Genomic DNA, 13,058 nt, shown 5'->3' with positions numbered 1-13,058 from the left:
CCACAACGTCTTACTATTTTCATCCTGAGAGCTGTCATCCGGATCACTGGAAGGTCACAAACCTCTCCATCATTTTACAAAATTTACACTGCCCCTGATTTAAATTATTATTTTTTTCCAAACTGGTAAATATATAAGCTTAGTTGAATTGTATTTATTACTTATTTATTGATTTATTAATTATAACAGCAGCTCTAAATTGGGATGGACATTTTATCAACATGTTCAATTTTTTTTTTTCATGTTACATCTCTATGATTTTGCAAAATTTATACTGCCTCTGATTTTGATTATTTCTTTTATTGCTACTTCTTTTTGCAAACTGTTCAAATATATTAGCTCTGTTGAATTCTTTATTGCATTGAAGTGTTGATTTCTCATAACAGCTCTGATTTGGTATTGAGATTTTTATCAACATACTCATTTTTAAATGTTATTGTTTCTATAGTAACAAAAGTCAGACATGTGAAGAAGAATACAGTACAAGCTGATGAGGGAATTCGCCTTTATTTCTGTTCTAATAGCCGCGATTACAAAAACTTGCAAATGTTTCACAATAGTTTTAACTTTCTTAATATTTGATAAAATATCTGTGTGAAACATTATCATATTATTATTAATATAGCAATAATAATGATTTTAATATATTAATTTGTTTTTTTCAGATACAGTCTAAAAAAATGCTTCATATAATCATTGAGAAAATGTTGCCTAAGATAGATAATAATGAACATACTATGATTTGATGATTCGATATAAAAAAAAAACATAAAAATGTATGAATTCTTATTAATTCTGCATGTAAATGTAAATAAACCCAGAAATTAAGGAAAGAAAACTTCAGAAGTAGGAAATGATGCAGCGATGATTGAGGTTTTGAAAGTGAAACTCAGGCAGTGCGACAGATGGTGAGTGTTTCATTTGGAGGACCTGGTGTGCAGAAGAATCAGTAATGATGAAGTGGTTGTGTCTTTTCACATGGCTGCAGGTAAGTGACGTTATTTTACTTTTAGGAGAAAGAATATTAGCCAATTTTAGTTCAGCTGTTTTGTGTTCAGTTAATGTGCATTTTGTACAGATTGGGTTTACAGTAGTCCATATTTCAGCCCTGTTCCTGAACAACCACCCAAACACTGTCAAACGTTTATTATTTTAATGAATACTACTATTCTATGTTAACAACAGACATAAATACTTTTGATTAAAATATATAAAGTAATGTAGTTGTCAACAAATAAAGATAAATTGTCCGCCAACATCAATCTATATTAACAAGGGAAATAATGAACTGATAAAGCGAGGTAGGCTAATGATTCATATTTAAATAATTTTACATCCCCATAATACTTACAGTGTATGTTTTTATACATTTACTGAATGACATTTTCACAATCTCTGTCTAATTGAATCTATCTTTAAAACCTCATATAAAGTGTAACAGAAAAGTAATTTACTTTTCTATTTAATACTAAATGAGGTGGATGCAAGCACAGGAAAGATACAAATGATTTCTCAAATTAACAAGTAGAACAACCTAAATCATAAACCAAATTCATAAACATAAAAATCAAGAAAAGGGTCGATGATCAGAAAACAACACAAACTAGGCAAAACAAGAACATGAAACCAAACTGAGAACACAGAATAGAGAAAGATGGAACCAAAAGTATATGCAGCAAACTGAATGTATTATTTTGCAAAGAACAAACAATACAAAGGGGTGGTTAATTAATAAAAATAAAAACAGCTGTAAACAATTAAGATGTGAGGAAAATGATAAATCACAAGACAAGGGTTGTTTTTTTTTTACTAATTTGTTTAGCTGAGATGGGCTTTCTCTGGTCAGGTTGCTGGAACAAGGGTTGGGTGGTTAAGGCCTCTAGAATGAGCAGGACATGGAAGGAGATTGTGCTATCAGCCTCTTGGCAGGAGCAGGTCGTGGAAGGAAGGAAATGTTTGTCCATCAAAAATACAATGAAGGACACCCACTGTTACTGTTGAACTGTTAAGCAGCTAGAATACAGTATCAGACACATATGGGACAACATTTCTCTCAATATCCCAAATGTATATGGACAGATGCCATGATGCTAAGCACAGTGTTAAACATGGCCCTGTCTTAACTTATTTGAGACCTGTTGCAGCCATCAAATTCAGAATGATCTTTCAGTAAAATGGTTTATAGTCTCAGTTTAACCATTTGATATGTTTTATTGGAAATACAATATGAATTTATGAGATGTGTAAATCTTTGAATTCTGTTTTCATTTACATTTTACACAGTGTCCTAACTTTTTGGAATTGGGGATGTTACGTGCATTTATCACAATTGTTTTACATTTTAAAAACTCACACAAATGTCTATGTAAAGTGAACTCTTACCAGTTGTCATTGCCTCTAAGTATCTCCAGCTCATTTTTCAAAACTACACAATACATATTTTAAACCAAAGAACTGTGGATGATGGCTTCAATTTCCCTGCTTTAATTCAGTTATTGGGTCCCCATCTATGTAATGTTACTGTGATTGTCCACATGTGTTTCCTCTGGGTTTCTCCCACGTCCTGTCATTTGGTCAAAATATAGATTGTGGGTGTCAATGTGTTTGTTGGTGTGTCTGTGTGGGTGGGTGTGTTTATTTCCTGCAATTGACTGTTTGCAGGAAATTTCCTGCAATTGAACAATCCAGGGTGTATTTCTGATATCTTCCAGGTATATGAGAGGTTTTTTTGCTAGTGTTCTGGTAGAATGAGTTGTTTTAAGGTGAAGTGTTGGACAGTTAAACTACATTATGGATGTGAGATTAAATGCTGTACTGAGTAAAGAGATATTTTGTGATCAATAGATCTAAAATTGATCAATCACACTATTGAGATATCTGTGTAAGTATTTTGTAAGTACTAAGTTTGGCATTTAAAAGAAAGAATACACACAGGAACACAAAATAGTAGTTAGGAAGATGGCTGAGAAAAAAAGAGATAAAAATGTACTGAGGCATAAATAGTTTCTTAACTTTCATGTTGAAATATACTGTGTATTGTGTTTAGTAGTCTGTGAAATGCTTGTATATTTGTTTCCGTAGGCTGTGTTTTCTCTGGTGGAAATAATTGGTTAGAAATCACAGGACATGAACGTGGTTCAGTGCTGTTACCCTGCTCTTGCTCTGACCTGCACTCCAAACCTCAGAGCTTCACCTGGAAGTCTTACAGGACAGGACATTTGACTGAAGTGTTAAACGAGGAACACTACCGTGGCAGACTTCAGATGTTTAATAACATTTCTGCTGCTAATCTGTCACTACTCATATCTGACTTGAAAGAAGAGGATGGTGGAGACTACAGATGCAGCACTGAGAAAGGATATAAAGATTTCTGGCTTAATGTTAAAGGTAAACCATTGAAATACTTATAAATGTGATTTATAAGCATTAAGCATAAGAATTAATACCTGTAAATGTTCTGTTTACAGGCTGTGAGCTGGTGAAGAAGACAGTAGTAGAGGAAATGACTGGAATCATAGGAGAGTCTGTAGTTCTGCCCTGCTTCTGCACTGACCTACAGGACGACCTGAAGACTGTAACATGGGAGTTTAATTATCAGGAAATTTATCATGAACAGACTAGATATCGAAAAAAACGTATGAAACTGGTCAGTAAAATCCCTCCCGGAAACCTCTCTCTAATCATATCAGACCTGACTGAAGAGGACCAGGGAATCTACACATGTTCTGTACAGGATGATAAAAAGAAATTCAGACTTTATGTTAAAGGTACATTTTTTCATTAATAAGCATGCTTTTCTGCAGTTTCATGTGAGAAATTTCTAGGGATGATAGCAAAACATAATACTCCAGTGACGTGTCGTATTACTAATAATGATAAAAATAATCATTCTTTAATAAGTTTTGCAATTCTGTCCAGCAGAAAGAAAAGAAACAACAACACAACCAAAGGTTGCAGCCTCAAAGTAAATTAACAAACTCTTCTGCATCACTTACATCTACCTCATCAACACAAGGTAAAAAAAAACAAGAAGCACCAAGAAACCCTCCACCTGCATCATCCTTATCAACACAAGGTCAAACAAAACAAGAAGCACAAACAAAACCTCCACCTGCATCATCCTTATCAACACAAGGTCAAAAACCACAAGAAACACCAAGAAACCCTCCACCTGCAGCAACTTCATCAACACAAGTTCAAAAACCACAAGAAGCACCAAAAAAACCTCCACCTGCATCATCATCAACACCAATGGAGCAAGATGAACACCAAAATTACAGCATCGTCCCTCTTCTTGTGGTTTTGCTGCTGCTGATGTTCGTTTTAGTGGCATTTATTTGTTGGAGATGCAGAGGTATACACACACACACACACACACACACACACACACACACACACAAGCAGAGTTTAATATTAATTCAACAATACACATATTTTGTTTTACACAATATAATTTTTTTAAGCTTTTTATGCTACTCCTGTCTTATATCATTCAATTAAAAGATTCTGATATATCACTAAAGGTTTAATTTGTGAGGACTGTTTCCTTTAGGAGCAAGATCTGGAGCGTACATGATTACGGCAAATCGTCTGGATTTTTTTAAGCGAAAGCAGGAGGATCAGGTTAGTCTACATGCTCATCTACATAAACTCTAAAATATGCTCAATTAATTTTTTTATGGCAAATAGAAAATGTTTTGGCTTAATTAATATGAAATAAAATCCAACCATATATGTTTGCCTTAGCTAACATTAGACATATGACATTTTTAACACCAATGATTGTAGTGGTAACAATAATTAGAACGTAATCATATATACTGATTTTAATCGTTTTAATCATCACGCATTTTGTGCAGCAGATCAGTAGTGAAAATCTCCATTTGGATATTCGATTTTTTTAACACATGATATACTGGTGGTCTAGTGGTTAGGATGCGGCGCTTTCACCGCGGAGGGCCGTGTTCGATCCCCGGTCAGGGAACCTACCCCAGCCACTCTTAGTGCTGGTCCCAAGCCTGGATAATTGGGAAGGGTTGCATTAGGAAGGGCATTCAGCGTAAAAACGTGCCAAATCAAACATGCGGATGATCCGCTGTGGCGACCCCTAATGGGAGAAGCCGAAAGAAAGTTTATACAAGATTATGTTTTTTAAGAACTTTGCTAGATAGTTTTCCAATTCCAAAACTAGTATCTGTGTAATTACCACTGCCAGCAAGCAACTAGTAATATAATTTATTAAACAGGAAAAAAAAAGTGTGTAAAAAGTCAAACCTGAAAGAGTAGAAATGCTTATTTCTTGATCTTTCCTTTATGATTAAATGTTTTTTTGTTTTCACTGAACAGTGTGTTACAGGAAAGTATTTTCTGCTTCAGAACAGTAACAGTAACACATGATATAAAATTAGATTCAGATATTATTGTTACTGTATCTAAAAGCTTTTTTTTTAACAATCTCGTTGTGGTAAAAGGCATACAATATATATGTAATATGTATATATATAATGTGAGTATAATATTTATGTTCTGTTTTTTTCAGCTTGTAACTGGTGACACTTTATTTACTACAGTCAATTATACTTGTGACCCTACTGACCCACATTAAAACAGCTGGAGCAGTACAGGTTAAGATCATCACTGAAAAGAAAACCTAATATTAAATACAAGCCCAGGATATGTGTTATTTTTACTTCCTTATGTTAGTTATGGCCATTGCACTGCATTCACTCTATTCATTGCACATCATGCACAGGATGCACTATTGTGATAATCTTGCTAATTACATTTAAGTGTGTATGTGACATTTAATATCTTATGTGTTACATTTGTATATCCAGGTAAGATATATTGTTTTCATCATGCTCTTTTGTGTAAGAAGACTGGTATAAAAGTTCTTGTTTATGAATTTTCCTTGTTAAACAGCTGTTCTGCAATTTATAATTGTAATCGCAATGTTTTAAATGTAATCAAAATGTAATAACAAACAAATTATCACTACGTCACAGCTGATTCCCAATTAAACTGAAGACAAACAAATGGGTTTTTTTTCCTATATAAAAGAGGACATATTTGGGTCTATGGGCAATATTATGGTACAGAAGGTAGCATTGCTGCCTTATAAGTCTAAGGTCCCCAGTTTAATTCTGAGGCTAGATTACTGTTTGTGTTTAGTTCCCCCAGGTACTTTTCAGTTTCCTTCCAAAGAACTTTAGAGTGGATCAACTAGGGTCCAGATCCTTTGTGAACTTGAGAGGTTTAATGGATTAAAGAATGAATGAATGAATGAATGAATGAATGAATGAATGAATGAATGAACATGCATACTAAAAAAAGATAGGAATTACAAAAAAACTAAACACAATTTTGAAAATATCTAACCAACTAAAAAGAATATTGCACAGGATATACAGTATGTCAGTGTGCTTGATGAGTGTGTAGAACTATTTACCAACACAGAACCAACTAAAACTAAACAGACCCACAGGCCTACTGGACTACTTAAAGTCTAGTAACTGCCAGAAATCTTTTGAGTGTTGGGGGCTGTGCTGGTGGGGACTGTGAGGGCCAAAAGCTTCATTTGTGAGTAATAGTCTTTTTTTTTAAGAAAATTCCTCTAGTTCCTGGGGTCACCGACATGGTTCCTTTTCTAAAAATAGTTCAAAATAAATACATTTTTTTGTTGCTATTCTTTTTTTTATAATCTGTCACGGATAGACCAAGAGTCGGAAACCGGAGTATGGTTAAACACCTTGTCTTTATTTAGTCTGAACATGTACAAGGCAGAGGTGTGAGCCGTAATGCAGGTAGTCCAGGGATGATCGCGAATGTGAACCGATAAAGGCAAAACAAGGTCCTTCAATGCGTTGCAAAATTTGCACTGCAGTTTGGGCACGACAGGGGTAGGAAAAAGCTGCATCCTCCTTAACTGAATACTCAAGCCAATCTTTTTTCTGAAACCTCAAAATTACAAGTCGAAATTAAAAATAAAAATGATCATTAGTAGTATTTGAATTCATCAACAACAAAAAACATTGAAAACATAACTGGTTTGTTTGTTTTTAACTCTCACCCACATTGAGATAATCCCGCCATTACCCCTGTAAATGGTTAACACAGAATTTTGCGGCGCTCTCATTGGCTATTAGGACTACAACGTAATCCTGTTTACGAGTGGCTTGCAGGAGAGTAACATTGGAGAAGCTGAAATAGATTCAAAGTCCGACCAAGTGACCTTTTCTTTCTGTTTTAAATCCAAGTGGCGTAAAAAAACTTTTATAATTGAAAGTTTGGATGAAACAAGAAGCACATTTGAGTACTTTAATGGTAAAGAATTCCTCTTAGCAAGATGGAAATGAAGTTCAAATTATGGGGTGACCAGAGTATGGGTGTGATTCATCACCGCGGTTAAAAAATGTTTTGAAAAATTATGGTAAATATTTTGCTACGTCAGCAGTTTTCAATTTAATACAAATACATCCTTTGGTGTTCGAGATCGTCATTACCACTCTTAGTCCAGGCAAAGTGGTATGTAGGTTTATTTTCTGTTTAATGTATAAATTTAAAGTCGTGTTTTTCTCTGTAACTGAATATATTTTTGTATATTTATCCTTTTATTCAGTTCTAGGATGTCGGTGTTGGTGTTTATGTCGGTGTTGGTATTGACTTCCATTATGTGTAATAAACATCAGTAAAAGAACCTTGGCATTCAGATTGTGACTAAGGGTGGCATAGTTGCTAGCTGCTGTTTGGTTGCCTCAGTCAGGCCCAAATAGGATTATTTATTTCATTATTTAACATTAAACTAACTGCTGCCGATTGTAAAAATTTTTTTACAAACTGCAAGTTCCAGATGTTCTACAACAAGAACAGACGCGTCCTCTTAAAAATGCCTGGGACATTTCTATGTCTGGGATGCACAGCTTTCGTGCACTCTGGATTCAAAATCTTGTACTGCAGGCAGCACTGCAGCACACGATCATCGTTGTTTTCAGTCCCAGTCTGCCTGTAACGGAGTTAACAAACAGCGCCATCAGGTGGTGAGCTGCTGCATGAATTCCTACAGGAAAAAAATAAAAAAAATACACTCACTGGAGGCTTGAGAATCTTTTTCTTAGATTGGCCCCCGAGTCGCGGCTCATTGTTCATCAGCTTGGTGTATAGGCAGTCAACAGCTGCCCAGGCTTTTCTTTTAATGTTCTTTGCGGGTTTTTATTTTCCGCTTTATAATTCGTCGAGCTCCTGAAAAACCACCCACAGAATCAGGGGTGATGGAAATCTCAGAGCTGTAGCACAAAAAAATAAAAATCTCAAATGTGAATCAATTGCAGTAGTTGTACTATAGCCCCAATTCCCCCAAAAAAAATTACACTGTGTAAAATGTAAATAAAAACAGAATGCAATTTGCAAGTCTCATAACTCTATAGTTCATTCACAATAAAACATATAAAACATCAAATGTTGCAACTGAGGAAATGTACCATTATAAGTAAAAAAATAAGGTCATTTGAATTTGATGGTTGCAACACGCCTCAAAAAAACTTGGGACTGGGCAACAAAAGTCTGGAAAAACTGATATTTATTCAAATTAAACACTTAAAAAAAACATTTTTCAACTAATTAAAATAATTGACAACAGGTCAGTAGGATGACTGAGTGTAAATACTGTATCTTAAAGAGGCAGACATTTGCAGATCTTCACCAATCTGTGAAAGACTATTTTGAAATTGTTCCACAATTGCTAGACAATGTTCTTCCATATATCAATATCTCATCATTTACAGCACAAAATATCATCAAAAGTTTCCAAGAATCTGGAGAAATCTCTGAACACAAGGTACAAGGGTTAAAATCAATATCGGATGCTTGTGATCTTCGGGCCCTCAGGCAGCACTGCATTTAAAACAACCATGATTGGAAATGGAAATCACAGCATGCTCTCATTAACACCTGCAAAAGTCATTGTCTTTAAATACAGTTTGCCATGTCATCCACAAATGCAGGTTAAAACTCTATCATGCACAAAGAAGGTATGTGTGAACATCATCAAGAAACATCCTCTGTAGGCCAAAGCTTGTTTAAAATGTACTGAGGCAAAGTGGAAAACTGTTCTGTGTTCAGACAAATCAAAATTTTGATTTCATTTTGGAAACCATGGACACCATGTCCTCTGTACTAAAAAGGAGCGGACTCTTCTTAGTATCTTTCTAGAAGAATCTGACACCAGACCTACGCTCACCCATACACATTGGTTGGAATGCCCAGTGCTGAGTGACCACTGCTGAATGGTGTTCTGGCCTTTTATACTTTATAAAATATATATTTTATACTATACTTTTATACTAAACGAAAATATTTATTGTCCTGCAACCTGTCTGGTCTGCACTTCAGTCACATCTCGACTGAATGACATGAAGGTCAAATTATTTTTGGACCTTAAAGCACACGACTGTATATAATATGCATCAAATAAACCAATTGAGTAGCACCAATGAACACCATCATCCCCTGAATGAACACAATCCTTATCTTGTCTGACATGTACGCCATTTGACAGAGGCCCTTATCCAGAGAGACTTACATGTTTTATCTCATTCATAAAACTATGTATGGGGGTTTAAAAGGTAGAATGATCTGAGAAGTAATTCAGTTACTGGCTGTTGTAAGATGAAACTGTTTAAGAACAAACTGCTTGTTTTGTGCAGATTTAAGTAGGTAAGATACTTCTGAGCCTGTAGTGGTTGCTTTAGCTAAAAAGTTTGCATGAACCTAAAATATGTTCATTAACTTGAATGAAGGTCTAGTAAACAATTTTAAAGCTAATATTTCTTAGTAATAATAATATAATAATTATTTGGATCAGAAAGATGAAAGACTTCATCTATGTTCTGGACACACAAGAAAAAATTACAAAACAACAAATGGACATACTTTTAACTTGGCACAATATTATGACGGCTCCAGTCCCAAAAGCGTGAAAGGTCAGAGGTCAACCAGGCTGTCATGAGTTGCTGAAGGTCTGTCTTTTTCTCTGTCTCAATCCGGAGGAGGAGTCAGTTCTTGCAGCTGTTGCTGTTGACTATTCTCTAGTTCCTCCAGTCTCTTCTGCAGTTCTGATAACTCCCACATGTGCTGCTCCTCCTGTGGGTTTTTGAAGCTGCCCTCAGGTCCTTTAATGAATAGAGTTGGGTACAGACATTGAGAGCGTGTGGTTTCCCATCAGCAGCTGCCGAAACTCCTCGTGTCTCCTCTGCAGCTCGGTTAGACGTCTGCAAAGTTGAGCATGCTCCTCCGCAAACAAGGGATTTTTCTTTGCTACAGAACTGTCAAATTCCAGTTCCTCTATCTTGGCTTCCAGAAGCTGTAATTTATCCTGCAGTTTCTTCTCTTTAGCCTCACTTAGAGTCTTCCTCTTTTTTTGGGCGAGTGCAGCTTTTTGCATACGTTGTTTGGCTTGGCTGTACTTCTCTTGCAGTTCTGCCTCTCTTTCCTGAAATGTATGTTTTTTCTCCAACCATTCCACACGTCTTTCCTCTTCAAGCCTTCCAGTTTCTTGCTGAATCCTCTTGGTTTGTGTGCGAGCATTTCGCAACTCTTCTCTCATTCTTTCCAGACTCTCCCTCAGCCTTGCGTTGGTGTCCATCAGCTCATGCTTTGAATATGACAGAGTGCTGACTTGCACGTTTAGCTCCGCATTATGTCTTCTCAACTCCGTGTTCTCTGCCTTTTGTCTTTCCAGCTCCTCTAACTGCTGTGTCTGCTGCTGCAGTTTAGCATTGATATTTTGCAGCTCTTTATGTGCAGATTCTTCCCCAAGAGTTTGCAGTTTGTCTCGTTCTCTTTCCAGCTCTTCTCTGGCCTTCAGAAACTCCATCTTAACATTAGCAAGTTCCAGCCTATGGGCATGTTTATTTTCTTCAACCTGACTGTTCAGGGTGTGTATTTCCCTCTCAGCCTTGTGCAGTTTGCCCGTGAGGACGGCGTGCTGCTCGTGGCTCGAGCGCAGCTCCTTCTCCACTCGATCTAACTGCAGGCACACGGACTGCTTCTCCGACACCAGGGTCTTGTGTGCACTCTGGGACTCGGCCAGCTGGCGGAGCTGGATGCGTTGTGTGTTTTCTGCCTGTGCTCTTGTGCTGTCTCTTTCCGCTCGGAGCTCCGCCACCTCGGCCTCAAGGCTGCAGAGCCGCTGATGCATCTGCGCATTTTCTCTCAACAGAGCTTTCACACGCTTCCCATCGGTCACACAATCTCCACTCTGCAGCTGTGCACTCAGCTTCTCCTTCTCCCTTTCCACAAGAGCCAGATCCGCACTGTAACTTATTCGCTGCTCCTTTAAAACCCGCTCATGGTCCTCTTTCTGGTGATCAAACACGGATTTGAGGAAGGTGAAGTCATAGCGCAACTTATTGTATTTAGATCTGTATTTCTCAGCTTCCTCCTCTAGCTTATTAAAGCGCTCCTTAATAGGAACTTCCATTTCCTGCTGCAGCTGGGCTTTTAATAACTCCAACCGCTGAGGCGTTATCACCTGTAATCGAAGCTCATCGAGCTCCTGGGTCATATCCAGCACTCCTCCTCTTAGCCCCGCCAGTAGCAGCTGCAGCTTCTCCTGACCAACCTGCTTCTCACTTAGCATCCTTCTGAGTTCAGCCAGGGACTGTGTATATTTACCCTGTAATCTTATGTACTCTGCTTTAAGTCTCTGGTAGTTGGTTTTGTGCTTCTCACAGCGCATCCGTTCATCAATCAGTATCTTCTTGAGCTCTATGTCCAAGCTGCGGAACCCTGCACTTACTTCCTGGGCTTTTCCACTTCCACCAGCCTTCAAGTTTGGAAATATGGCTGAGAAATTTACTCCACCATCCATCGTTTCCTTTTACACTTCCAGTGTAGTCCCTCTGGCCTTTTATACTCTTGATGGAGAACGGTGCACTGTGATGTCATAGGTAACTTGTCATGGTTGGTAAACTGTATGTCTGCCTCTAGTGGTGAAACGTGTCACTTTTATTTATAAGATAAAGTACATACAAAACACATCATAATAACTAATCAATTGTTTTTATGTAAGGTGAAGTATCTTATTTTTATTATTACTAACTGTACAAACTGATGTTAAAAATTATTGTAGATTTAGCAGTTATTTAAATATAAAGAACCCAGTATAAGTTCAGTGTTGGGTATCAGAGTCCTGATATTGGTTTCATGTAGAACATTTTAACAGCTGATTGTCACATCATTTAAAAATCTCTTCTGGTTTGCAGCAGAAAATGTTGTGATTTACAAACAGGGAATATTAATAATTGCAGTATTTTTATTATTACTGTCTGGATCTTCGGCATCGGTTTCGCGGCGCACTTCCGGTTTCGCGGCGCGCACTTCCGGTCGGCGGCCATCTTGCCGTTTTTCCCGCGCCTCCCAGTATATAAGGACACCCAAGAGTTTAGCTCGGGGCTAGCAGTACATCACTCGAGAATATGATGATGTGCTGCAGGTATTTATGGACAGCTCTAAAGACCCAGAATCTGAAAGGGCTGCGGCAGCAGTATATATCCCTGCTTTTGAGAAAAAGATCGCAAAAAGACTTTCAGATCAGGTGTCTGTTTTTGCTACAGAACTTTTAGCAATCATACTAGCCCTACAGTGGATAGAAGAATTAGTACCAGAAAGAACGGTGATCTGCAGTGACTCGATGGCAGCCCTCACTAGTTTAAGAAGTGGTAAATCCGAATCTAGGCAAGACTTAATATTAGAAATTTTACAAAGTCTGTTTAGAATTAGGCAGCTGAGGGTGGAGGTAAATGTGGGTACCTGCTCATGTTGGTGTGGGTGGTAATGAAATGGTGGACATGCTAGCGAAGAACGCACGGAATCATTCCCTGATAGACATCAATGTAGCGTTGAGTAGAGCTGAATTCAAGGCAGTGATCTCATCTGAAGTGGGTAAAAGATGGCAGGAAGTATGGAACAGTGGGACTAATGGAAGACATCTTTTCCTGATCCAGGAGACTGTTGGGAAAGCGAGGAAAAGATTGGGAAATAGGAGGAAGGATGTTATCGTC

The 13,058-nt window shown here is 37.4% G+C and overlaps 2 protein-coding genes across 2 annotated transcripts; one reads left to right on the top strand and one right to left on the bottom strand.

The window, feature by feature from the left end:
- The first annotated feature begins 922 nt into the window (after positions 1–922).
- LOC124401140 lies at positions 923–6,259 on the top strand. Its single transcript, XM_046873150.1, has 6 exons — positions 923–988; positions 3,082–3,387; positions 3,468–3,767; positions 3,919–4,354; positions 4,553–4,623; positions 5,540–6,259. Exons 1-4 carry the CDS (start codon positions 979–981, stop codon positions 3,966–3,968), a joined length of 666 nt encoding a protein of 221 aa, XP_046729106.1. The 5' UTR covers positions 923–978; the 3' UTR covers positions 3,969–4,354; positions 4,553–4,623; positions 5,540–6,259.
- Positions 6,260–6,733: 474 nt separating this feature from the next.
- Positions 6,734–11,858, bottom strand: LOC124401130 (centrosomal protein of 83 kDa-like). Its single transcript, XM_046873129.1, is given in 5 exon segments — positions 6,734–8,002; positions 8,089–8,282; positions 9,928–10,213; positions 10,215–11,356; positions 11,528–11,858. Coding segments are annotated over 3 exon segments (1,530 nt in total). The 5' UTR covers positions 11,735–11,858; the 3' UTR covers positions 6,734–8,002; positions 8,089–8,282; positions 9,928–10,032.
- Positions 11,859–13,058: the final 1,200 nt, after the last annotated feature.

This window comes from Silurus meridionalis, chromosome 18, assembly GCF_014805685.1.
Source record: "Silurus meridionalis isolate SWU-2019-XX chromosome 18, ASM1480568v1, whole genome shotgun sequence".
Taxonomy (NCBI): Eukaryota; Metazoa; Chordata; class Actinopteri; order Siluriformes; family Siluridae; genus Silurus; species Silurus meridionalis.
Note: the sequence above shows the minus strand (reverse complement) of the source record. Positions and strands in the feature narration are given on the sequence as shown.

Excerpts from the sequence above, each read along its gene's own strand:
- LOC124401140 (XM_046873150.1), top strand. Across the intron at positions 3,388-3,467 it reads TTTCTGGCTTAATGTTAAAG|GCTGTGAGCTGGTGAAGAAG; the intron begins GTAAACCATTGA and ends TTCTGTTTACAG. Across the intron at positions 3,768-3,918 it reads ATTCAGACTTTATGTTAAAG|CAGAAAGAAAAGAAACAACA; the intron begins GTACATTTTTTC and ends AATTCTGTCCAG.